The sequence below is a fragment of the Perca flavescens genome, chromosome 21, assembly GCF_004354835.1.
Source record: "Perca flavescens isolate YP-PL-M2 chromosome 21, PFLA_1.0, whole genome shotgun sequence".
NCBI classification, from domain to species: Eukaryota; Metazoa; Chordata; class Actinopteri; order Perciformes; family Percidae; genus Perca; species Perca flavescens.
Window position 1 is genome coordinate 18,119,494 of NC_041351.1, and position 26,446 is coordinate 18,145,939.

Below are 26,446 nucleotides of genomic sequence, written 5' to 3' on the forward strand. Positions count from 1 at the left end.
TTATTATGTTCCCCCTAAGATTGCCCATGCCCAGCTTTTTCCTTACATGCAGTAGGTTTGTGGAAGGCCACAGTAGGAGTTATATCGGGACAGGAAGCGGTTCTCCAGATCAATCACGGTCTCGCCGACCTTCTCGTCGCGGGTCAGCAGATCGTAGTCATAGACGGAGATTTTCAGGTCCTTGTCCTGGGGCAGGAAACACGTCATCTCAAACATCCTAAACAAAACAAAATGTGTGTTGAGTGCAATGATTTACCCTTTAAGCAAAACAAGGTGTAATATTATATTCTCTATTGCTTAAATTTGTCCATTTACCTTCCAAACAGAGGGCTGGTGGTGTTGGGTAAGTAATGGTCTCTGTCATCAACTGTGTTCCTTCCCAGTGACATCTTTATGTATGGATCACACTGAGCAGCAGAGGGAGCACAAGTTCAAGCAGAAAGTGCTGACTGGTCTGCGTGTGTCGAAATATGCGGCTTTTATTCTTGGAAATACAGATTCATTCTTACGCTGCCATTATTGTCTTTGGGCTGCAGGTCTATGGCCCGGACCACATAAATCCTGACCAGACACTCCTGAGGTCCGCTCTCTGGCAGCTCTCTGAACTGACGGGGAGGGGGAACAACACCTGGGTCGTCTGACAGAGGGTACACCTTAAATGAACCCTGCACACACACAAATCAGATTTCACTTACTGGGCTTGGTCATGAGCTGAGGAGATTCAGCTCATCTTACAGCTTCACTTTTGCTCAATCCTGATCGAGTGTTTAGTGTTGTGAAAGCTGTAAAACTACCTTCAACTCTCCAACTACAGAAGGGTCATCATCGCCACTTTCATTCTTGCCCCGCAGCAGTTTGAAGGTGCTGCAGAAATCAGTCAGCCCTTTGAACTCTGGGACATCCTCCAGTTCGCAGTCAAACACCTGAGGATACACAGTCACATTCAAGTCATTCACAACAGCCATGACATACAACACGTGTCAATTCACACTATAAAGTGGTTCCTGTGAGAAGAATAAAAGCAGACTTACTTTGAGGGTATCGTATCCTTTTTTGAGGTAAGGGCCGCATTTTTGCTGGTCTCCAGTTGAAGCGTAGAATTTGCTCCACCAATCGACTGTCTCTTTTTCCTGAAGATTGAATTGCACAATGTGAATCTTCATATATGGTTCTCTGCATTTGGTTTAAGAATCTAAAGTCATATTCACTTGTTTTCTCTCACCTTCTCTTCAATCTTTTGGAGAAAGACGATGCGATGTGACACAAAACAGAACAGAAGTCACAAGTACATAGACAAACAGCAGTAACTTACAAAAAACTGTGTACACAGTACATACAATAGGCTACAAATATTGACAAGAAAGTGAAAAAGCGAAGGAAAGATTGATAAGGAGATTTGCAATTTCACAATTGACAGCAAATCTGAAAACAAGGGCGTTAACAAAGGGCTGTGTAAGACCTGGCTTTGAGTTATGTATATAATAATAATAATAATAATAATAATAATAATAATAATAATGTTATAAGCTTATTTGCTTTTTTGATAGGACTTAGATGTGAAGAATGATACCCCTCGCATGTCTGTATGCTAAATATGAAGCCACTGCCAGCAGCTGGTTAGCTTAGTTTAGCATAAAGACTGGAAACAGGAGGAACCGGCTTGCTCATCTTTGTCCAAAGGTAACAAAATCATCCTATCCGCACCTCTAAAGCTCACTAATTAACACGTTACATCTCGTGTGTTTAATTTGTGTAAAAACAAGAAGTCAAGGGGGATTATGTGTAGGGGTGTCAGACTGGGGGTGGAAAGGGGACTGAGTACCCAGGGCCCTCATGTAAGGAGGGCTTTAAAAAATGCTAGAATGAATAGCTGTTGATGTAGGGAGGGGCCCATAAAGAATGCCTTTATACAGGGCCCAGAATTGTGTGCTACGCCCCTGGTTATGTGCTAGAATATTTCTTGGCCCAACACATTAACTTCCTGGAGCCTTTTCATCAATTCACCAACAGAGACTTCAGGAAGTGACTGAGCCTGACATGTTTTTTTTTACACTTTGTTTTTTCATGGTTTAATTCCAACCTTTATGCTAAGCTAAGATAACTGGCTGCTGACTGTAGCTTTATATTTAGCGTGCAGACATGAGTGGTATCACTTTTCTTATTTTACTCTTGGTTGGAAATGAAATACGCACATTATCCAAAATGTAGAATATTGGAAACTGTACTTTCAGCCACGTCATGGCAGTTCAATAGCAAAACCAGCTTCCATGTGAGTTAACTTCCTGGCAGCCTGTAAATAAATATTTACATGTTAACGCCCTTGCTGTGGAAAAATAATTAAATGTGCTCATTAAATTAGTGACAAATTAAGAACAATCACAGTTATTGTGACACTTCCCACGTAGATTAATAGCATTATTATGAGGCCTTTGTCGAGCTCGCCCTAGCGCTGTGGATTAAGTGATCTCAGACTTCCAGTGTCATGGGTGCACAGCCTTGTGGATTAGAAAGCTATAATAAGTAATCATACATACAAAGTAGGAGGTAGTAGGGGAAGCCATTTTGTTGACAGCAGCTGACATGCTGTACATGAACTGTAAGCCAGAGCAATCACGTTTGTCAAATTTGACTAGGGAAGTCAAATTATGCAATTCTTAGTGACAAGAGGAAAGAAGAATAAACAGTAACTAGTTAGAAACAACACGAGGAATACGTTGGTAGAGTTTACCTGAGTTTCTAGCAGTGGTCTCTTCTCCTCCATGTTAATAGAGACATGTTTGGAAGGAGAAGCCATCAGAGCCACTGTGGGAGGACAACATTAGGCCAAGGTTTTATGTCTCTCTGTCATTGTATCAGAATGTTCGGAGTCATTTTGTATTCTTTTTTTGTATGCCTCCTTACTTTTGGAAGACATGGCTCCCTCTGCGGTGATGGTGTAAGGGTCACATCTGAACTGCTCCAGAGTAGTGATGGTGCACTGACCCACCACAGGCTTCCTGCCAAACGGACGGTGGTCAATCACCTTCAGCACAATGGGAGGTGTGTACATCTCCTCCTTTGGAAGGAGCTGGATGGAGGGTGTAGAGAAGGTTTAGAAAAAAATAGTATAACCATTATAAGGCTTAAAGGTATAGTAAGTGATGTTAATCAAATACACGTTTAGTCAAATTCAGCAAATATCTCCTCATGGTCACCTAGCTCTTTATTTTCTGTGTGCGCTGAAAACAAATACAGTGTTAAATGTAAAATAAACAGAAAGGAGTGTACGAGCCACAAAATACTATTTCAGCCAATCAGCAACAGGTGGCGACAGTTGATGGTAGGAGGGGAGGCAGCACGTGAATGTGCTGGCTGGCCAGTAGTTATCTGTCCGTGAATCAGGGGGTGAAGCTTCTGAAGGGGGGGTTGTATTTGTTTGGCAGTTGAGTTCAAATCAACGATCTTTGCGCAGCATCGCTTACTGAACCCTTAAGCGCTGCACCCAAGACGTTTTGGGCACCACCTAAGGGCGGACCCCTAAACTTCCCTCCAAATACAAATACTAAGTCTTCTACAAACCTAAGGAAAACATTGTTTAAAAGCTCTTAAACGACTTTTAAGTTATTTCATGTTGAGGTTGTTTTTTTAGGTTTCTTGTGCAGAACTTTCTAATAATAATGTTTCTATTGATTTTTGCAAATATTTCCTTTCCTCAATAGCTTTCAACTTTTTTTAGCTTTTAGCCACACACACACACACACACACACACACACACACACACACACACACACAAGCATGTGCAACCCTGCCATTACCACTTTAATAAAGAGAACAGAGCTGGGGAAGTTGGGATTCTTCTTCATGTTCTTGATGATGGCTGACTCCACCCTCTGCCCCCCACACTCCACCACCAGGCTGGGGGAAGACACTGAAGCCAGCTGGTACGGCTTCATGTTCCTCAGGCCCCATGCGAGAATCTGAACACACAGAGACACACACACACATCACAAGTGATGTTCGATACATTATATAAATCAGTTCAGAGGGATGGTGTCTAAATGTTGTGTGTTACCTCCACAGCAGTGAGCTGCACCACAGGCCGGATTCCCTGAGGAACCATGTAGAGGTTCTCTGCTCTCTTTGGGGGAACCAGCGGAAGATTTGAATCGCCCGACTACAAAGACAGAGACAGGAGAGTATGGATAATGCTGACCTTTTCCCCAGTCACTTACTGTGATACACACTCTAACATGTCAAACAACTACAGGCCTAGTGAACATAGCTGTGTTGTAATTACTGTAAAGAAGCCATTTCTCCACTACTTTTAGGACAAACCTCATCTTTAAGAATGAGTTCTGCAGCCACCAGTGCCTCCCCCGCCTTTTGACCTTTATGGATGATGGGCTGCCACAGCAGTTTTGGTTTCTGATCCATGCCTGGATTTAACTTCACCAGTGGTGCGCAAACACTGCGGCCCAGCAGCTCATCCTTCCCCTGGGCAGAAGATAACATGTCGCGGTTATATTTTCACGCCTTTAGCTGATGGCTCTCAAAACAGGCATTACAGTTTCAGTGTAGAGGAAAGGCAGACATTACTATAAAGGAAGAACAACAACAACAACGAAAGACATCAAGTTTTTTTAAATTGAAATGAATTCTATAAAAGTCTAATTTAAATTTCAAGACCAATACAAGCTTCTTCTTGAGAGATTATTACTCAAATAATTATTTATTTCTGCAAATTAAAGTTTCTAAGTGAAATATTACTTTTTTGTCCTATAGCAATTATCTACAATAATTCAGATTGTAATTTAGGGAACATCATTAAGTAATAAAATCACACATATTTAGTTGTACAAATGCTTTCTCTGTATATCTGCTACCAGTGTTGCCACAGTTACTTTGAAAAAGTAACTTAGTTACTTTGCAGATTACTTGATTTTAAAAGTAACTTAGTTACTTTACAGATTACTTGATTTTAAAAGTAACAAAGTTAGATTACAAGTTACTTTATTAGTTACATTCCGCAACTGCCGACAACACCCCCACAGCCTCAACATAAAAATGACAACCGGTTTACTGTGAGGCAGCTTGGCATTGCCAGTAGTAGGATCTTGTTCATTATGGCACAAAAGAGAGCGAGTCAACCATGTTTAAGGGCAGCATTTCCTCTACAACATACTGCCCAACCAACTTCAACTCTCCCCCATTTACTGGTTTTGCACCAAAGTCCAGCTTTTGTTGTTTGGGTAGTGGGGGACCTCCTGCTCTCTGCTTTGCACCACCTGGTGGGACTTTATCTGTAAGTTTGACTGCAGTGCTGCGACTCCAAATGTTTCTTCAAATTTGACGTAGTGTTTTTGTAGCTAGATAGCACTTGGTCGCCACCAGCACGAATGTACAATGAACTTTAACATTGCCGTCTTTAGCTGACACAAACTCTAAATAGTGACTGTATTTCCAGCCAGAAAACGTGCATCTCTCTCCTTCCTCCATTGTTGTTTATGTTTGTGTCGCTGAGTGGTACACGTAAACTGTCCTCATGCTGAAAACGTGACTTGTCGCATACGTGACTTCACTCCCCGAGACGCAAGAAGAAAGCAAACATTTTACTAAGGAAAATGACAAAAATAGTAATGCACAGTGACTAGGATAACTAACTTTAATCTGAATACTGGTTTGGAAAAAGTAACGCGTTACATTACTAAAAGTGGTCAGATAAGTAACTAAGTAACGCGTTACCGGCATCACTGTCTGCTACCACCTACCACTTGGTCTTTGTCGTAGAACTCCAGAACAACATTAGGGGGGCGCTGAGCAATGTTCTGGGGGTCTCCATAAATCTCCACATCACTGAAGATCAGAGTTTGGTCCCAGGTGGGGTTCAGTGTTGCCTGCAGGGTCTCTGTTGTCTTACTAAGATGCATGAAGGAGACGTGTGCATAGGGGTCTGCAAAGGAAAAAAACAAACATGCGTGGTTTAATGGTCATCTGTTCACATCCATCATGAACAGCTATTTCGCAGTCTTAATACTGATATTAGAAACTACAACATTTAGTCATATTTTTGACCACAGAGTAGAATCTTACCAGAAAAACTATCTTGGTCCATAGCTGCCAAGTTCTGTGCCTGATAGACGTAGACGCGGAGATGATACATATGCGACCCTGTGGACAAAGAAAACATTCAGCAGCATATATTTGAGCATGATCAATTAATGTGTCACTATATGCATCACTCACTGTCAAAGGAGCAGGACACAGTGGGCGTGTTGGCACCAAACATCTTGGCGGCGTCGGCCTTGGAGCCTTTCTCCTCTGTATCACCACCACCCTGCAGAGTAAAACAAGGCAGACATCTCAGAGCTTTTGCGTGTTCATGTTTGTTTAATACATAAGTAAATAGTTGGTGACTCAGTGAGCTCAGAACTGGTTCGTGTTTTAATGCCCTTTTCTGCAACTCCTATGTGGACGACAGATACACAGTCACAACTACCTTTATGAAAGCACATCCTGACCCAAATAAGCGGTTTGAATCAGAATTACAGAATTTGTTTTCCTTTTACTGACCAACGCCCCCTCCAGTTGGAAGATGGCGGAAGCTCCGAGCCGGTTCTCAGGCGCCATCTTCCGCCTCCAGCGCCGTCGACGGAATGTATCCGATGAACGCTCCTTCTTGTGGAACTTCCAGCCAATCAGAGAAGAGTATTCCCAGCCCTCAGGGTCCCCTTGGTCCCGCTTCTGTGAGCAAAAATGTTTAATAAACAAGTAGCTCAAACATGATTTCTATTAATGAAACTCTGAGCGATTATATACTGTGAAATAAAGATACACCTGGATATCAGTCTCTAATGAATCTTGATCAAATAATCAGAATTTGCAATATTAGCTTCCTTTATTAAACAATGTCACATAACATACAGTAGCACTGCCCTATTGGCCTTTGCTGACCTCCACAACGGCTCCTGCAGGCAGCGCGGCTCTCTTGCGCGCTCGAACCAGCCGTCTCCTGCGGTGGACGTGGTACACCTTCTCCGCAGAGACCCAGGACCGGGGCTTGTCTTCTGGGGGAATAGTGATTCCATACTCCCAGCCTGTAGAGCGCACACACAGAAACAGTTACACAAACAATGTGAATTTGTTTCATTATTGTTTGTTTTGGATACAAGAACATATAGTTTAAGTTTCACCATATGAGTGAATTAGCGATTAATATGACTTAGCAAGTTGTTACGAGTGAGTCAGAGTCCTGGCAAACCAAGAGAGAGAGGAAAAAAAGAACTAAATAAGAAACATCAGCTTGAAGCACTCTATAGATTTTAGCTGGTGAGGTAACTGTCTGCACCTTGATCATCCACGGCTCTGTTGTCATCCACAGTCCACTTGTCCTCCCACATCCAACCTGGAGGACAATCAAACTCTCCAGGGTTACGGCTCTTCTCTCCATTCTGGGCAACACAAAACCTGGGTTAGCGGCACATGTTCATTTTTTTCATTTGTTTATTTTCTTCACGTGGTTTGGCCTACCTATATATTAGAACAGGTTAAAGAAGGAAAAGCAACAAAACCTGAGTGGAAATAATGGAACTGCCTCCAAAGTCAATGATTAATTAAGAGAAAGAGTGTCTGGCTGGTATTCATGCATTTCTTTTTGGGGTTGTGTGTGTCATAGAGACAAGGGAAATATTAACTGTGTTTGTGTGATATTTAAAGCCACCAGCACATTTATTTGCATGTCAGCGCGTTGCTCTCACCACATCGGTGAAGGGCTCAGAGGCAGCCTTCCACTCTCCACCGGGGAAGCGAGTCTCGTTTTGGTACACCTCGTCCATGAATTCAGAGTGTCCAGCATCTGCCTCTGTTAAGAGACTGAAACGCAAAGTCAAACATATGTACCATCTGTGTGTAACATGAAAACACATTTATCTAAAAAGGCAGGAATCTGTTTGTGTGTGTGTGTGTGTGTGTGTGTGTGTGTGTGTGTGTGTGTGTGTGTCTGGTTGTCATTTGAATATCTCAAAAACCATTCATCCAATCTACTTTACACTTGGTGGGTGTATTGCTGGTTACCCAATGAACTGGCTGTTCCAGTAGAGTTCAATATTAATAAACTGTGAATAAAACTAAGCGACCACCCAATAAAATGTAAAAAATAAAAAAAACACACAGTGGTCGCTGTGTGTAGCTGCGGGGGCAGGGCTTCACACAAAAATAAAAACACCCACCTAAATCCATGCTTCACCATTACATTTTAAGTCTATTTTTTTTTTTTTTTTTTACAGTCTATATAATGGTTCCTGCAGAAAGGATGAAACAGCATCAACAGGTGTTTAACTCCAGAGCTTCACAACAGACTATCCTACAAGCAAATGATGAAAAGAAACTTCCCCACCGCCCAGGCAACACTGCCTACTACTACCTTGATGTGTGACGGCTACATGGAAAAAAATAGGCAACACGCCAAATCCTGATTGCACCGCTTTCAGAAAATGACATCACTTTATTTTAATACAGCCTTTAAAACCAGGAAAAGACAACAATTAGGCCTACCATATAACAAAATCTAAGAAGATATCTAGTCTCATATCACAATATTGATATAATATCAATATATTGCCCAGCCCTATTGGATAATTTAATGAATATTAATGCATCATATTTTGTCATATTTTGTGAGTAAAATCTGAATCTGCTACGTAACCAGTAACATTTCTCTGTCCGGTAAATGTAGTTGCTCACAGAAATGTACTGATAATACTGGCATGGAAAACCAAACAATTACACATGCACATTTGAGTCAAGATTGAAGTCAAGAGAGTGATTGTACTTGCGTTGACAGAGGTAGATAAAAAAAATGTAAATAACGTCCAGCTCACTGGTACAGTCTGGTACTGTCATTAAATCATGGTCTAAGGCATGAGAGGAATGTAAACAGTAGGGAGCAGATGTAGCCCACTTCCTCTACTTAAATCCAAAGATTGTGTGTGTTCAGTGGAAAGAGGTAAGACAAAAGACTTAAAACTAACTTGTGTTCTTTTTTTCTCATAAATGTAACTAATCTGAATCATGAAAAAACAAATTACAAGGTCTTCCTCTTGAGGAGGAAATATGTCAAATGGCTATCTAAAAGTGTACTCACGCTTTCTCTGGGTCAACGAACCAGTCCGATTCCCACTCCCATCCTCTTGGGGGCAGGAAGTGCTCTTGTTTCAGCTTCAGTTTGCCTGTTACGTCTGAATATTTGTGGCGCCCCACTAGTCCCGTGGTCCCCCACTTCCCAAACACCTGGGCCTGGTTCTCGTACTGTAATGCAAAAAAGAAGAGCATGTTTGGTTTTAGATGCTGACTGCTGGCTCTGAAATGGGCTATGACCATTTATATTTTGGAGTGATATACCAGCTCAGCAAACACGCTGAAGGTTCCCTCAGAGTACGAGTTGAACTTCTTCTCATGTGCAGACAGACCCAGCCACATGTTGACTCTAATCTGAACCGGCACCTTCAGGCCCTTGTTCTTATCCATGGGGTACTGAGGGGAGCAATAACAAATAACTGAATAATTATAGTGCAGTACCTTTTAGTCTAATAGCAAAGGACCAAATTGTTACCCCTTTTAAAATTAATTTAGAAATTAAAAGCTGTTCAGACAAAATCTAAAAGATTACTACATCAAATGTTCCTCTTTTTTCTTTGACTGCAGATGTGTACCTTTAAAAAGACTGTCTGTATCTTGCCACAGTGCTGACCGCAGGCCTGCTCGCTGTATGTGGAGTAGAGTAATTGGTGAGCAGGAATGCGACTGTAGGCCACCCTCTTCTCACCCCGTATCATCCAGATGATCACGTCGGGCATGCTGTTCTGGGGCTGGACAAAAGACGTGCACAAATGCAATATTATGGATCAGCAAAACAAACAATTTAAGGCTTGGCAATGTTATTTTACTGCAGGTCCCCCTCCTTTGTCTGAAGTGGAATTTCAAATGCTCAAATGCTTGCTGTCTTTGTACTACGTACTTCCTCCGCCAGCAGTTTAAGTTTGTCCAACCAGGTCTCTAAGTCAGGCAGAGTGTCAGGGATCTCTCTGGCCTCCTCTCTCATGCGTCTGGCTCCGTCCTTGATGCTGGCCAAAGTGTTGTCTCGCAGCTTCTTGATTTGGATGTCCAGAGATGTCAGGTTGGAGCAGCTCTCGAGCTCAGGTGTTGGGAAACTGGGAGGAGAGCAGAGACACAAATTGCAAATGAATAATTCCAGTCGATACAACACACAAACTGATTTAAACTAAATAATTAACCAGTAAACTCTCATGACAACAGAAATGATCTTGATCGTTTACCTTTCTAGGTCTTCAATCAGCTGGTTGAGCAACTTCAGCCACACCTCTACAAGTTGATTTTCGGAGACTTTAGCCAAGATGGCCGTTTTAAATGCCTCCAGGTTGGATTCCTGCAACAACAAAATAGGGGTGAGGATTACACTCCTATCTTAAACCTCTATGACTGGCTCTCACACTGACACATTAGTACAATACAGTATGAGTTAATCGCTGCAAACGCATCAATAAATCATAAAGGTTTTATGGATTACAAGGGGTATTGCTTTATTACCAGGTGGTGAGTAATGTAGAGGATGATGTTGACAGAGTCTAGGCGGTGGCTAATGTCCTCCCAGTACGAGAGAACCACAACCACTGGTTTAGTGTTCCCCCAGGGCAGGTAATAGTAGTGATTACCTAGAGAAAATACACTCCACTTAAAAATCCTCTAGACAAGAAAGCAGGTTTTAAATGTGTCTTTAGTGCGTGAACAGATCACATAGTAGCTTCCTCACTTACCATCAAATACAGCACGGCTATACTGAGTGGTGGAGGCCAGCGGTTTGCAGGTGGTGTCCAATTTGTTGCCGTAGTTACCGATGCTGACCTCAAACTGGATTGGCTCTCCTGGTTCATGTAACATGGTGGCGCTGTGGAAGACTGCACACAAACTGTACTTCCTCCTCCTCTGGTACTTCTAAATGTAAACAAGAAAATAGCAAAAGAGAAGTTGAAAATATTTTAACCAACTCATTTTTTTGTATCAGGCAGGGACAAGTGAAACCACACTGCTGTCAAACTGAACCACACCTTTGTCAGGTTTAAATAGTCGCATTACCTGCACCACCAGGATGTCATCGCTGTGGATACTGTCTACTGTTTTGTCTGCTTTTCCCTCTAGCTTAGTGGACAGCTCAACCAGGATCCTGCCCCTGTACGCCACTCCTTCTCCCTGCAAAGACATTGATATGAACTGTTGAAAAACCAATAAAGGGGATGTAGGACATGGGTAAAAGGGAAAAGAAAGATTACAATTCTAGATAAAATTCTACAAAACAAATCAAGTCTTCTCTACATTGCCATAATTGAGATCCTCATAGGGGTCTGGCAGGCCGGTGAACTCTCTGGGGCTGCCGTACAGGTTGACATAGCAGGGCCCAAAGGCGGGCAAGAAACCCACTTCAGACTGCCCTGGTGTAGCTGTGAAGACATGGAGAGAGACTTAACCTCTTTATGATTAGATGAAAGTTAAGCTAAGCAAAGCTTTTTTGTTAGTAAGTGCGGTATTTGAGGCGGTGGTGATGGACATATTAAGATGGAAATGGTGAATGCTTGGTAAGCTGGTGGCAGGCACTACGACAACTAAACAGTTAAACACTTAAATCCTAATACTGACGTCAGCGTAGCTTTTTTGGCAAAGATTTAGACTAATTCAGCAAATGAGCATGCACAACATGCTTATTGCATTACATCTCATGCAACACAGAGCAAAAAGGGACACATTGGAACCTTCATATGACGGTATTTCCCCACTTTCCGCATGTTCCTCTATTCCAGGAGAAAAAGGAAAATTCAAGTACCAATAAGAAGTTATTACACACAAGCACATAACCGTAACAATGGGTACATTTTTCCACACAGGTTTTCACAAAAGATCCAGACCTATTAGGCTGTTTATTTCCAGCAGTGATGTAATGATTTTTATTATGTAGTACTTTTAAAAAAGATCTAAAAAGAATACCTTCTATCTCTCCACCAGAGGAGGCTATCTTGGCAAGGTTCAGGTATGTGGTGCCAACAGCATCATTTCTTGTCAAACGATCCCTGTAATCACACACTACACCTTTAGACACACACTGCACACACACACATAGCACTGCACTTGTAATTAACTGTTAACATGCACATTTCAAAATGTAGGGGTTATTGTAATGTTCTGCTTTATCTCTATGCGGAAAAAAAACAATGTCTCCTTGTTGTTTATGTCTACATGTTTTAAAAAATGTATTAATTGGCTCTGGGATTCGAGAGGGTTTTCAACACCTTCTGAGGCACACACAGTTTTTCTAACCTTTCCTCTTGCACTTATTTCCCCTTCAGCCTTCCTGGACCCAAGTTATCTGAGTGTTCGCTCAGAAATGCACAATAATGAAAATTGGCTGAGAGACGGTGCCAACAGGATCCCAGAGCATGCTGAGGGAAAGGGAGGGGCCTGCACATAGTCATGGGCTGCTGTATTATTTTCATGTGGTTGGTGATGGGGCATGAAAAAACACACACGTAGCACAGCTGACCACACTGACTAGAAGTTTTGTGGTACACTTTTTCAACCCCGTAAACAAAATAACACTACCTTTTCTTGAACACAAAATGACGCAGGTTACATCTCTTAAATATAAGTTGTAATCTTGTTTAACTTACCAATCAAACACTGTCAGTTTGACACGCTCACACATCGAGGGGAACTACAGAAAACAAAAGAAGCAAGTTATAAAAGACTGAAATTAATTCATGATGCTTATTTCTTTAATGCTTTTTTGGGGCTTTTATTGCCTTTGTTTATAGGACAGTTTAAGTAATGAAAGTGGGAGAGAGAGAGAGAGAGAGAGAGAGAGGGATGGACACTGCAACAAGGACTAATCCTCGTTACATGGGGCGCACGCTCAACCAGGTGAGCTAACCAGGCGCCCCAGAACACAGCTTTTCATCCTCTCACCTTTACTTGGAGGTTCAGCACTTGGTTCCACTCTGGGTTTGCATTCTTCTCAATGATCTGAGTGCACAGCTGGAGAGAAAAACAAACCATCAGCTTTTCTGCTGTTACACAACGATTGTTATGTCCAACATGCATACATTCACCACTGTAGCTAAAAAGAGACAAAATTATCAGGAACCTTCTTGCCAGCGAAGCAAGCCTCCAAGAAGGGATCCACCAGGTTCTTCTTGTTTTCTTCCCCTCCAAAAATTTCTTTCATGCTTTGGATGAATGCATCATCCACTGAAATGAGAAAATAATTAAATGTAACCTTTTTTTGTGTATGAACCAGTAATGTGGTAGTGTGGTTTCAAAGACCATTTGATTTGTTACAATTATAAAATAACTGCTACATCTTGTCTTACTCTGGGGAATGTCCTCAGCTCTGAACACCTTCAGTGACAGGGTGGCCCATCGCAGAATCATGCCAGCTGGCAGCAGCAGATTGCTCTCTATGTCATCCTGATCGTCATTTAAATCCCTCTTCTCCACCTGCAGCGTGTGAGATAGAAAGAACAGAAAAGAGTCTATGAGAGAGAGTGGGGGGCATGGCCACCATATTTACATGCGGAAAGAGGAAGCAACCAGCGCCAGTGAAAGTAATCTGAGAGTCTGTCCGTCGTACCGGAGGCTCATCTCCGGCCCCAACTACGAAGAGGCTGACTTTGAGGTAGCCTTTAGCCCCGGAGCTGGAGTCATCGGCTTCATTCAGCAGGAGCCACTTCCTCATGACACAGTGGGCTGCAATGGGTCACACACACACACACACACACACACACACACACACACACACACATAAATACACATCATGAAGAACACACATTAACACAGACAGCACCATCAGGTAGAATGATCCACACCTTGTGCTTGTGAGCACACATTGAGCTTATGCACACTATTCCCTCTCAAAGACATTATCATAAAGTCAAATTAAAACCAAGTTTAAAAAAATGTAGGTTAGAAACAAACAAAAATGTTAAACCCAGAAATGGTGAAAAAAATATGTATTTTTTAGTTTTTTAGTTTTTAGCAACTTTGCTAAGCTGTATGTATGCAGGCTTAGGATAAAAAATATATTTTTTAAGAAATTAGTTTTTGTCCAACTTTTAGAGTCTGGTGATAATGATCTCATCACTATGAGCAACACCATTCACATACTCATGTGACATATTGTTAATAAAAAAAGATTGATTATATTTGTTTAAAAAAAGAAGATATATATATATATATATATATATATATATATATATATATGCAAGCCAAGTTGCAAGCCAACTCAAAATAAGACTATAGTAACACTCTCACATTCTGACTTCCACTTGCCAAACAATAGCATCCTTTAGGCAAATGTAAATGACACACAAATCTTTGGTTTGTGAAGAGCTTACCTGGTTCATCATACACATAACCGACGTCCAGCTGTGTGTGACAACAACACCAGGTCAGCCAGTCTCATATTTAAAAAAAGGCATTAACCACATTTCTTTTTAACTTATTTACAAGTATGTGAGGATGAAATGAGACCAGGCACCTTGAATTCTCCCATGATACTGTCAGCCCTCAGTGAATAGGAATTATACACCTGCAGAGAGGAGAATTCACAGTTTATATACATATTTGTACATATAATGATAGAGTATAGGACCTCAAAATCAACGTATGTATACCTGTGTTGTAATGTTAAAATGTTACTCGTTACTACAAAATAAAATCAGAAGAAATTTGTTACACTGGAAAAAAGCAGGTTTGGCAAATCATTGCTCCTAAATTGCCCATTGCACCATTGCGCCATGGTAACAGATGATGACCACAGTGGTGATGAAGATAACGTTACACACCTTTGGTCATAAAGTTCATAATCAAAGTTTTTTTGAACTTTTACTTCTAATTCTTAAGTGCATTTAATATCAGAAAATTACTTTTGAAACTTAAGTACAGTAGATACTACAGATACTTTAAGAAGTCATTTTCTGGTAAGATATTTGTACTTTTACACAAGTACTGCTTTCAAGTACTTTATACAAAACTGATGTGAACTGACCCGGAAGCTGATGGGCTTATCAAACAGATCGGATGGTAGCATGTGGACATTGTAGAAGAATATCTGCGAAAAATACAAAAAAGAAACATAGAAGACGTTTAAAGGGGACAGTGCAGCTCAACCTAAACCTCGCAAAATTGTTACTATTAAGTGCGAGACCGATGGAATCAAAAGGAAGAAAATGTCACTACATTTCAAATCTGTGTTGTTGATTGTCTTCCTGTGTAAGAGAGAAGTGAGAGTACCTCATCAAAGAAGGGGTTGTTTCCCCTCTTGATCCTGGTCCTGTGGGTCTGTCCGCACACATGAACCTTCACCACTGGTTTGATGTTGTTGCCAGACAACTGACGGGCCTCGATGATCCGGACACGAATCTACAAGATGCGTAGTTTCACGGTATCAGTGTGCATGAAGAACTTATGACAGTATGAGAGCATCCAATTCTAACCAATCTGATCTTTGGGTGGAAAATAGGTCTTTAGTTTGTTAAGTATGTTCTTGTAGTTAATACAAAAGAAGTAATAACAAAACTTATTTCAGTTTTTGCTGGCTGTTTTCTAATTGCTGGCAGATCGTTCTGTTTTTGATATGTGTATTAAAAATTGAACATGCAGTATATTGTTGGTCTTGGTTGATAATCACTCTTCAGCAAAAACGCTATGAAACTGACCTGGAAGTCCTGAGGTTTATCAACTAGTCGCTGGCGATTCTGTGACCTGTTGAACCGCTGGCGGAGGTTAACGGGCTGACCCGGGGAGACCCCCGAGGAGCCACTTTGGCCCCCATCTGGTAGAGTCTCGTCCCCCTCCTCACCACCACCCCCACCACCCCCTAATGAGCAGAAAAACAGGATGATCAAATACACGGCATGCGTCTAATAAAATGTATTGCTACCAGTAAACCTTTACTGTATTGCACTGCATCACTAAGAATTAGAGAAACAATACCAGCATCCACTGTGGCATCTCCTGCCAGAGGGTCGTTTGGGTTTGGTGCAGCATTGGCTGGAGGATCATAGCCAATCAGGAGGTTGATTGTAGCCTGGAAGGAAATGATTGGCGGGTCTATTATTTGATTTCTTAAAAATAATTAGGAAGTCTTCCTGTTGCTCAAATTCTTTGATTCATAAAGAAAGATACTTACTCCTATATTCTGTCCACTTTCATTGGCCAAAGGAATATTTCTGGATGGCAGTGATCTGGTTTGACCTGAGGCCAAGTCTTTCAGAGAGATTTTGGTTGACCCAATGAATCTGGAACACAGCAGTGAAATATAAAATACAGAAATAGTTTTGGATCCACTGTACTGCACTAATTTCCTGATTTAATAAGGCAAAACTTAGGCTTGCCATTCAGCCAACATATCCGTAATCATGTTACAAACCATAGACAAAAAATGTATGCCGTATGTGCGCTCAGTGGTGTCACATTTATAAAAGGGGCATATAGTGTGGCAGGTCACCTCCCAGAGCTAACAAACCCTGCCTGCTCAGACAAACAAGCACACCTCACAGTCACGGTGCAGAAGCTACCAGCCAGTGATTCATGATGTGTTTTCATCATGTGGGACTTTAGAGAACTGAAATAAACCAGTTCTTCCAGCTTTGAACAACAGAGCCAGGGTGATTTTGGACCAGTTCAAATTTTAGATTACCTATTATTTTCCAATGGTTAAATAACAAAACATAATAAGTTGGCTGAAAATCAGAGGAACTTCCTGGTAACAAAAACATTATCGGTCTGTAAACACTGAGTCATTCGCCTCTGAGTGAAAAATTTCCCTGATGGAATATTAATTACATTTCCTGCAAAATGAAATAATCAACATTTTACTGATTAAGTTGAAAATGAATAAAAAAATGTGTCAAGAAAAGGCGGTGAATAAAGGATAGAGATTAAAGATGAACTAGAACTCCTTCTTAGATATTTCAAGGACAAAACTAAATTAAACTAAATGTGGCAAAACAAACAGATTGGACTAACAATAACATTGGACTCCTCTTATACAAGTACAGTAGCCTTTTTCAAGTAGTGTGTAGTTATAGCTTGTGGTTGATTGCAATCTTTCTTGGTGTTCAGCCAAAAGCTACGCAGCTCACTGTGCGGCTTGTTTATGCTCAGACACTCATGAGTAAATATGAAAGCAACAACATTCAATTTGCTCTGAGAAGAAAGAAAATATTTCACAAATCTGAAATGTTGCAGATGAACCATGAGAAGCCCAGATATTTGAAACACAGGTGTTTCTATTATTTTGTCCACCCAATTTAAAATCAATAGGCTAAATAACAAAAACACCTATTTGTATAATGAAATGCTGTACAGCACCATAACCTGCATCCTTTCAACAAAACAGAACATTATAACCTTCATGAAGGAAGGAATGATTAGTTGCTGTGTTAGACTGCATTAGTTTGAGCTAGGTGTACTTAATAAATAAAAATAAACGTAGGTAATGTTTGGCTGATAAATGATGTTCACTGTATTGTGTCAAAAGTAACACAATGTAGCTAAAGGAATGCAGTACATCATTACAAAATATATCATTCTTTGGGTGGACTGAGTCATATTATTTTGGCAGCATTCCTGACGGGAGGAATTTTCCCAAGATACAAACTCAGTTACTCACTACGGACACAAGATCCAATGACACCACTGTAGGCTCAGAATCAGCTAAGCTTGTGACTAGACTCAAATATCCAACATTATGTCTTCATTTCCCCCTTTGCTAAAACACTTGTGTAGCATTAGGTCATAGGATTTGTATGATCCTGTCTTAATACTGAGCAGCAAAGCAACTGATGACTTAGATGAGGGTATAGATTATTAAAAAGTAAATTATAAATATGTTAAATCATATTATGCTGCATTCCACTGACTTAGAGCAAAGTAAGATGAATATATAATTCAATGAACTATATACAGTTACTCAGACAGCTGCATATAACAGGTTACCAATGATTTAGGTCACTACAGAAATAGTTGGACAGAGTTTTGTAGAGAGGAGAAAGAATTGTTTTGGCAGCACCACATCAGGAAGGAGGCTGACACAGGGATTCTCCTGGGAGTTAGTGGGCTGGTATGTAGCCCCAAATCTCACTGAGGCACCAACATTGTTAGGTGTAATTTCCAATGGCTTCTCAGCAAATATGTGGACAGGATTTGGATCAAGTAGGATGTAACTCATCCAATCTCCTAGGAGTATTTCCTTAGACACGTCTGCCAACAGCTTCATGCTCCAAACTTAGGTGACCCAATTCAGGCGTAGGGCTGTCCCTCTCAGACATTTTTCATTTTGCAACTTCTTTGCATTCTGATAAGAGCATTCAAATATGAATGAGATTAAATCATACAGTAGGATTGTACGGTATCAAACACTACACACACTAGCCTGAACCAAACAAAAGTTATAGGACAATATTGGAGCTCAGTGTTGTATGAATTGTGAACAGAATATGGAAGATGTGTTTAGATTTTCCCCCATTGTTTCGTGTAAAAACAGAATGTAATGAACAAAACAGACTTTGTGACAGTTGCAAAGCCCTGGTGAGTCACAGGGGAACATTCCCACGTCCAAACAATTGCAATCACCCACACGCAAAAAAGGATGTGTATGGAGTTATGGTTGGATGTATAGGTATAGGTACAGTTTACCCTTTTGTCAGCCTTTAACAGCCAGTGGAACAACAGACAGCAGTGCTTCTTGCCATCAGACTTTTAGTCATACATTAACAAGTTTAAATGTTTGGCCTTTGTCTGGTATAACAAAGTCCTAATTTATCCAAACCAAATAACTATGATCACCTTTCCGTGAAGGGAAAGGAGTGACTTTCAACACAAGCGTCCTTGGCTGGATTTAAGTTAATTCATAATTCATTCAGTCATAATTATTTGCCTTAACAGATCTGTTAGCATTGATGAGTGAGATGATGCAGCTCAGATCTTTGCCTAGCGTGTGAAAATCAGCAGTCACAGATACCTAATTATTACTGTTGCGTCATATATTAATAAACAGAGTTTTCAGCACTGCAAGGCCATAAAATCCAGAAATATTTTCCATAAACAAGGTAGGTGAAAGTAGGTCAAATATTAGGACACACTGCGTTCTATAAGATGGAAATAAAAAAAAGATTCTAAAGTAAAAACATTTTTTCCAGCCATATCTTATGAAGAATTTTACCTAATTGTTTTACCACCCCCACATTTTACTATTCCAAGTGTATCTGAGCAGAACAAGTTAATATTTAATGGTAATAATAATAATATTTAAGGGGCCATTTCCTTTTCACGTTAGTGTTATCAAAAAAACATGCAATGACATCTAAAAGTCTGCAGTGCTGTTGTAGAACCTTACGGTGTATTCCTCAAGATAATTCTTAATATGAAAATGAGTAGGGTAAAAGGATCAAAATACTGTGAAAGCAGCATGTAAAGGAGGTGCAAAGCAGGATATGCCAATCAATGTTTAACCATGAACTAGTTCTACTAAATTGCCTGTCTAAATAAAAAAAACTGATGTTGGTCTGCCGACAGATCCAGTCCTACTGTTAGCATTTAGCTCAAAGCACAGCTGTAAACAGAGCTGCTAGCATGGCTGTAGTCTTGTTTTGACCTGTCTAAAATCCTTTAACAGAACATACTTATACATACATACTTATACATACTCTGTTAAATGGCTTTACTACTTTAAATATTCTCTTAAAAAAAGATTTAAATTAAATAAAAAAAGATGGAAATCAAACCTCAATCATTTGTCATTTCACAAATAGGTGTAAGGAAATGAGAAATGTTTTCAATGAAATGCACCATAGGTAGATCAAGACTGTGCTGCTATGTTACAGGGAGGGGAAGGGAAGGTTTTTTTTAAGGGAAAGGTACTTTATTGTCATATACATACTGTATGTGGCGAAATTCATTCTCTGCATTTAACCCATCCCTCAAGGGAGCAGTGGGCAGCCATTTACTAGCCTGGTTGACACCAGACCCTTCTCAGTTGTAACTGAGTGCAGAGCAAATCTCAAATTTGCCGGAAGTTCGTCATGGTTTACCCAGGCTAGACATTTACAGCTCCGGGGACCAACTCCTGATCTGAGCTAGTGCTTTGATCAAGGGCACTGACTGGAAAACCTAGTACATGTTTTTTGATGGTGGGGGAAACCGGAGCACCCAGAGGGGACCCAAGCAAACATGGGGAGAACATACAAACTCCACACAGAAAGGCCCTGGATTCGAACCCAGAACCTTCTTTCTGTGAAGCCACAGTGCGAACAACCATGCTGCCTTTGTCCTACAATCTTCAGATTTCTTACTGAAATCTAATTAGTTAAAATGACACAGATTGCTTTTTTTTTGTTTCCCCTTTCTTTGTCATGACAACAGGGATTACCCATGACAGCAACTGGGAAACTATTTAAGAAAGGGAGAAGTCCTTTTCTGCTCCCCCTGTGTAGATCTTTAGGGAGTGTGTCAGACGGGCGAGCTCAGTGGAAAACTTTACTCAATTTAACATGGACTCGTGTGCTAGAGAGGCACCCTTGAAAAGCTCCTGCCCTCCCCCTAATGACAGTCCTATGCACTGGGGGAACTTTTACTAGATAAAGCTTGTGAACAGGAGAAAAGAAAATATATATACACCGCATTTGATCTGTTAGAGATAAATCCCAAAGACAGATATACTTCCATGTGCTTTGTTTGCTAACAATAGGCAAGACTTTGATAGCAGTAATTAGAAATGTCGAGGAAACTTTTGCGGCTGGTCTAGATTGGTCCCATATGTGATTCTGGCTTTATATGGAAGCGACAACCTTGAACTGTTTTGAAGCAACTTAGAAGCATTTTGCATTCCAGCACCCCTCCTCACACAGTGTTAAAGCAGTTTATCCATACTGTATGCACTGCAGTTACACCACTACAATATAGTTTGTTAAGTAAATGATACATTAAGGTATTTTCCTTTAAATGTTCCCTGTCCTCAGTGACAGAGTACTACACAAACCACCCCAGAGAGAGAGAGAGAGAGAGAGAGAGAGAGAGAGAGAGAGAGAGAGAGAGAAGACAAACAGAGTTTCATCTATCCATTGTTGCCCAATCAGGCTCAGTCATCCCACACAACCCAGCAAGTCTCAGCATGGCAAGCAGGGTGTGAGGGGGTAGACAAAGCCAGCCACAGAACTCAGACAGAGGGTTACTATCATAATATCTAACTTACTTTCCTTGTGTGTTACTGTGTCTGTGTTAATAATGATGTGTATCCTAACCTAACTAAGCAGGTAGTGGAACTTTGGCATGTACAAATACTTATTCGCATCCAAGGTACTTCAGATTGAGACAGCCTTAAAGACAGTTCGTGTTAGACTGCCTGTGTTGTCTCTGAATAACTATAATCCAAAAAATGTACATGCATACAGTACAAAAAGCTTATGTTAGCTAACCTGCGGTCGGACTAGACAGACTAGAAAGTCGTTCAGACAAGAAGAAGTTTGTGTAGTGATTCAATAAGGTGAGGCTCACATCTTCTCTTTCATCCTTGCACAAATGCCAAAGCAAACACAGAGCTCAGCTGTCATCCTGGGTTTGTTTCCACTTACTTATCTTTCCCAATAGTTTCATAGTCTTTCACAATCACATCTATGTAGGAGCTAGAGTCCAGCCCAGTGCCCTTCAGATCGAACTCAAGCACCTGCAAGACAAGATGATGGACACACAGCCCGTCAGATATGATACTCCAACTGCTGTTATGTCCTGAAGAAGCAAATCTTTAGCTAAGAGCAGGCCCTTTAATTGATGTAAACTTCACCTCGAACTCCGAGCTCATAATCTGTTGACGTGGTCAATTCATCCTGACAGTCATATGATGACCATGTGATGTGTAGTGCTGCCTTTGAAGTGGTGTTATCTTTTAATTTATCAATTATTTCTGCTTTTGTTAGCAGCTGATTTAAACGAACTGATTAAAAATGAAAGTACAGGAGATAGGCAGTGGTATCTGCATGTCCCATGTGTGTGTTTGTGTGTGTGTTGTAATGGAGATTTACCTCGTTCCACACAGGATTCAGCTCATTGTCAATCCATTTGGTTTTCTTCTTCTCTTCTGAAAGTGAAATCATTTTTTTGAGAATATTTATTGAAAATTCGACTCTTAAACATTTTACCCACTTGATTTGCTGGCAAAGTTAAGTTAATGCTGTGTCTAAACTGGCATTAGTTGTGCATGCTTTATGGGAAAGAGTGATATCAGTGGGCTGCAGTTTCTGCCTTTACAAGGAAGAAGGGAAAAAAGAGAGAAGCTCCCACATCTGGGTGGGTGATGATGATGATGGTGACATGGGTACAAAAAACAAACAGCTGAGAGCAACTGGGGCTGATTACCAGGATTACTTCCTCATCCTGGTGGCCATTCTGTCAATATCATTTTGAGTCTGATACCATTTTAATTCACTAGTGGAATACTAATTTCCCTGCAATTTCTAACTTGTCTTTTCTCTCCATTAGAGCCTCGCTTCTGTCAGAGCTCATGTGTACACACTACAGGTCCAAGCATGGGCCCCTACCCAACGGCATTGGCATCTGCTATGACATGTTGGGAACATGTTCAGTGATGCAATAGAAATTATGCTTATTAAGTTTTTTTTCCCCTTACATAATATTGCATTTAGAAGAACTACATTGACACTTGAAGCCTACGTTTTTAAAATTCTAAACGGACTATTGGACGTCCAGTTAATGCACAAGCAGAAGAAAACTAAAGAATACCATTACTGTATAGTTTATTTTTTGCATGGGTTACCATATAAAAACCACACCAAAACAATTAAAACCATATAGTGACGTCATACTAGATACAAGTATAACTAATTGAGCGACTATAAACTTAACATTTAGTCAAAAAGACACATTTTAGACCCTTCTTTGAGACCAAATATTAGGCTACAAGTGACCCTTTTCTCCCGTAGAATGAATACAATTTAAACTTTATAAGTAAAAAAAAAAAAAAAAGGAAAAAGAGACTTACCTTTAAAAATCACAGTGGTAATCGGATCAGGCTGTCCAACTTTCTTTTTAGGCAGCCCTTTAGCCGATTCTACAACAACACGCAACATGGCAACAAACAGGTTAAAAAAAAGACTAAATCAGTGAAGTTGAGGAATTAAATGAAAAAAGAAAAAAAAGTCTACAATGGAGTGTCGTGCTTTGGCATGCACACTGCCCCATCACTGAAGCAGACAGGGCAGGGCTGAGGAAGTATATTTCCAGTCCCGATTGTGAGAGCGAGGGGAAATAAGGGCGGACCACGGGGATGTAATTATTCTGAGTGGAAGGTCTAGAGCTGCTGCTGCCACCGTGCGAGTAGCCTACAGCTGAGTGGAGATGGCGCAGAGTTCCGTGTTTCTTCATTAAATCCAGAAATATATATATTGTACTAGTCCAAATGATTATTTTGTTTAGTGGATTTATCGTCGCCAGATGTTTGCCATATAGCTTCATAGCTTATTAATAACTGCCAGTCTTCGGGTTAAACTTTCCTCTGTATGTCCGAGCACTGATCAAATATGTTGGCTGTGGCTCCATCTAGTGGCTGTACCGGGTAACAGCATGTGTCAACAACGACTCCAGGGGGGCAAAATATCTGAATAGCATTGTGCATGTGCAATGACACATTTCAACCAAAGGCAAAAAATAGACCTGGAATAGGAGCTCATATTACCATTGCTTGTTTCCGTCTTAGGTCTGATTTCTATCATTAGTGCTCCTGATTTCTACTGTAGAATACATTTCAAAACTCCAGCTTTCTAACATCATGGAAACAGCAGCTAAATACTGGTATTTTTGGAGTAATGTTCACGTGACCCGGTGAATTTGTACAAAATACATTTCATATCCACTTTTGTTCACCTACCTTCTGTATTGTTGTAATAGTAGTGACAGTCTGTCTGTTAGTTTCCAGTCTGAGATGAATGTGGTTACCTTCAAAGACCCACTGATGACATCATTGCTATGACAGAGCCTGCTGTAAAAGGTCTACAGGAAGCCATTTTTTTTAATGTTAGTTCCCCTTGTGCTTTTCTTGCTATAAATAGCCCAAAAATATACTGTGAAGAAAAAGTGTATTACTGTGCCACTATTTTCTGTTGTCCATTTCTGGTCATTTGATATTATATAGATGACATAGATATAGACATTTGAGCCAGTTACAGTGCAGGCTACTGGTGTGCGTAGGTCTCATATTAGACCAGGTACAAGGAATTTCCCAGCAGACCAGACTCCAACGGGACCTGACTACCTTCATTAAACATAGAGGGAGGCCACTCTGGATAGCTCATGCTCATTGAAGTGGTAAGTAGGAGGGCTGTGGGTTGCCTGGCAATAATTAAACTGCATTAGTTATAACAGTCAGTGAGGCTGTAACAACATGACAAAGCATCATAGATTATTGCTTTTACTCATTTTAACTTGTATATTTGCACAGGACCTATCCTGCTGTATAAATATAATTCATATTAATGAATCAGTCCTTATTGTGTATTGTGTGTTTAATTGTCCTTAAGCAAAAGTTACCAATATTAACTCTTCTGGGTCCTGACTAACTTTGCTTCTATAAATGATTAATCCATTGAGGGCTGTAGGGTTTGTGGCTCTGTTACCCTCAGCAGACTCGCAGTTATTTTGAAAACACTCATCTCCCCATGGTCTTCTCACCAGTGATGTGTTGACTTTCCCCTCTCGGAGGGGTCAAACACTTGTGAAGGATGGCTTATTAATCCGTGGACCTGGACATTCCTTCCCTGTCTGGAGACAAAAAGCTTTGTTTGAGCAAATCAGGTTTGCCTGAAAAAGACAGAGGGAGGGATGGAAACAAAGGTCCTGGGTGTTTAGGCTCAGAGCATGGTGAGGATCTCAGATTGGCCTCAGCGCTTGTGGGTGCTGCATCTTTGTCTGTCACCGGGATGTGGATCTTAAAGAACCTGAAACACTGACCAATGTAGATTAGATCTGGATTTGAAACTGGAACTGGAAAAGATGGAGCAGTATCTGGTGTTTGGAAGAATGTAAAGAGGACTTCTCAGGTTAATAATATGAATACCTTAAGAAACAACAAAAATCCATGGGTTCTCTATGAGACAGAAGTACCACACAGCAGGATTTGGTGAGTTTTCTTTAACTTGTTCTAATTTATCTGATATTGCTAAATATACTGTATCACTTTTTATTAACTGTGTATGACCGGATACTGCATACAAAAGCCTGTTTGTGAGTTTTGCATGTGATATGTAGGCTGAACCTCATAATATTCCCCCATAATATTCATCATCCTGCTGTCTTTATTCTTAATGTGACACCAGGTTATATATTCTCAAACATGTTACAGTATCTTCTCAAATCTCACTACTACAAAATCACTATGAATGAAAATGTTATGCTGGCTTCAATCGTCTATCCTTCATACATCTACCCACGCGTTTATCCTTCCATAACGTTACAAGAAGTTATGTAAAGTCTTCTATAAAGTTGAGTGCCCATCACTGGATCAGATTCACATATTTTCTCCACTCAGACACCAACAAGGATTTCTTCCACCGTTCCTACACAGCTTCACCAACTCTTTCGGATACAACAGCCTTTTTACACTCCCTTTTCAACAAGCTTATACACTTTTATTACTTAATTATTTTATGGTCCCATTAGCATAGGTGAGAAATGTGTTTGATGTAAAGGACCACTCATGCATGTCTGGATGGACCTGGAAAAGAGCTCATAATGATACTTATTGTTCCAGCTTGTAGTCTCCCCGAGCAACAGGGCCACACAGGAGCTGCTGGTGGTGAGGAACACTTGGATGTTCCCCAAACATAACTTATTCCCCCACCACTTATTCCCCATTTGTAACATTTACAAAGCACACACATTAAGACCCACCATTCAACTGTTATATATTCCTATTACTCAGGAAGTCTTAAATTGTATGTTTCAGATGAAACATACAATATAAAACTTCATAATGTGATTTTAAACTTGTTTTTGGATCAGCAGTGTGTTGTCCTAGTGCTGCCACTTGGGAGTGCTGCATTCATTCTGCAGTGAGCCAGTCACACCAGACCAGATGTCAGTGACTGGATGGAATTTATAAACAGTCAAATTCACTTAAAAAAACTAAAATAAGTGATGCTTAGACAAAAAAAATTGTTCCGGATTGATCGATCTTTGGCTTTAGTCCTGGGCAGCGTCTTTATTTCTACTAATTCTTATGCCCTGCATGTTTTGAACCAGCTGTACACCTGCATACACAAGAAGAAGTCAGTTGTAAAACTGTCCAATTCCTGCACAAATTAAGATTTTCCTTTAAATGATCATTGCTGCAGTGATT

At 40.5% G+C, this 26,446-nt stretch overlaps 1 protein-coding gene across 4 annotated transcripts in view; it reads right to left on the minus strand.

The window, feature by feature from the left end:
* Window positions 1-23,923, minus strand: part of LOC114548507 (myoferlin) — a 29,093-nt gene extending 5,170 nt beyond the window's left edge. The window contains exons 1-45 of one of the 4 annotated variants that reach the window (XM_028568484.1): window positions 23,096-23,923; window positions 22,119-22,174; window positions 21,672-21,763; window positions 16,229-16,337; window positions 16,033-16,126; window positions 15,756-15,916; window positions 15,331-15,459; window positions 15,086-15,148; window positions 14,576-14,626; window positions 14,433-14,463; window positions 13,670-13,785; window positions 13,410-13,536; window positions 13,184-13,287; window positions 13,006-13,074; window positions 12,711-12,754; window positions 12,031-12,113; window positions 11,799-11,837; window positions 11,365-11,489; window positions 11,128-11,241; window positions 10,809-10,986; window positions 10,582-10,706; window positions 10,311-10,420; window positions 9,992-10,184; window positions 9,687-9,842; window positions 9,376-9,507; window positions 9,119-9,282; window positions 7,734-7,848; window positions 7,325-7,427; window positions 6,931-7,073; window positions 6,550-6,720; window positions 6,223-6,313; window positions 6,070-6,147; window positions 5,748-5,929; window positions 4,315-4,473; window positions 4,052-4,153; window positions 3,795-3,956; window positions 2,902-3,067; window positions 2,729-2,802; window positions 2,535-2,594; window positions 1,223-1,234; window positions 1,032-1,130; window positions 795-923; window positions 510-665; window positions 316-407; window positions 47-217 (exon numbers count right to left, since the gene is read on the minus strand). In XM_028568484.1, coding sequence (XP_028424285.1) covers window positions 47-217; window positions 316-407; window positions 510-665; window positions 795-923; window positions 1,032-1,130; window positions 1,223-1,234; window positions 2,535-2,594; window positions 2,729-2,802; window positions 2,902-3,067; window positions 3,795-3,956; window positions 4,052-4,153; window positions 4,315-4,473; window positions 5,748-5,929; window positions 6,070-6,147; window positions 6,223-6,313; window positions 6,550-6,720; window positions 6,931-7,073; window positions 7,325-7,427; window positions 7,734-7,848; window positions 9,119-9,282; window positions 9,376-9,507; window positions 9,687-9,842; window positions 9,992-10,184; window positions 10,311-10,420; window positions 10,582-10,706; window positions 10,809-10,986; window positions 11,128-11,241; window positions 11,365-11,489; window positions 11,799-11,837; window positions 12,031-12,113; window positions 12,711-12,754; window positions 13,006-13,074; window positions 13,184-13,287; window positions 13,410-13,536; window positions 13,670-13,785; window positions 14,433-14,463; window positions 14,576-14,626; window positions 15,086-15,148; window positions 15,331-15,459; window positions 15,756-15,916; window positions 16,033-16,126; window positions 16,229-16,337; window positions 21,672-21,763; window positions 22,119-22,174; window positions 23,096-23,183 — 5,018 coding nt within the window. In that variant the 5' untranslated portion in view covers window positions 23,184-23,923. The remainder of the gene's footprint in view (window positions 1-46; window positions 218-315; window positions 408-509; window positions 666-794; window positions 924-1,031; window positions 1,131-1,222; window positions 1,235-2,534; window positions 2,595-2,728; window positions 2,803-2,901; window positions 3,068-3,794; window positions 3,957-4,051; window positions 4,154-4,314; window positions 4,474-5,747; window positions 5,930-6,069; window positions 6,148-6,222; window positions 6,314-6,549; window positions 6,721-6,930; window positions 7,074-7,324; window positions 7,428-7,733; window positions 7,849-9,118; window positions 9,283-9,375; window positions 9,508-9,686; window positions 9,843-9,991; window positions 10,185-10,310; window positions 10,421-10,581; window positions 10,707-10,808; window positions 10,987-11,127; window positions 11,242-11,364; window positions 11,490-11,798; window positions 11,838-12,030; window positions 12,114-12,710; window positions 12,755-13,005; window positions 13,075-13,183; window positions 13,288-13,409; window positions 13,537-13,669; window positions 13,786-14,432; window positions 14,464-14,575; window positions 14,627-15,085; window positions 15,149-15,330; window positions 15,460-15,755; window positions 15,917-16,032; window positions 16,127-16,228; window positions 16,338-21,671; window positions 21,764-22,118; window positions 22,175-23,095) is intronic. The other 3 variants (XM_028568485.1, XM_028568486.1, XM_028568488.1) reach the window with 3 other exon arrangements.
* Between the last annotated feature and the right edge of the window lie 2,523 nt (window positions 23,924-26,446).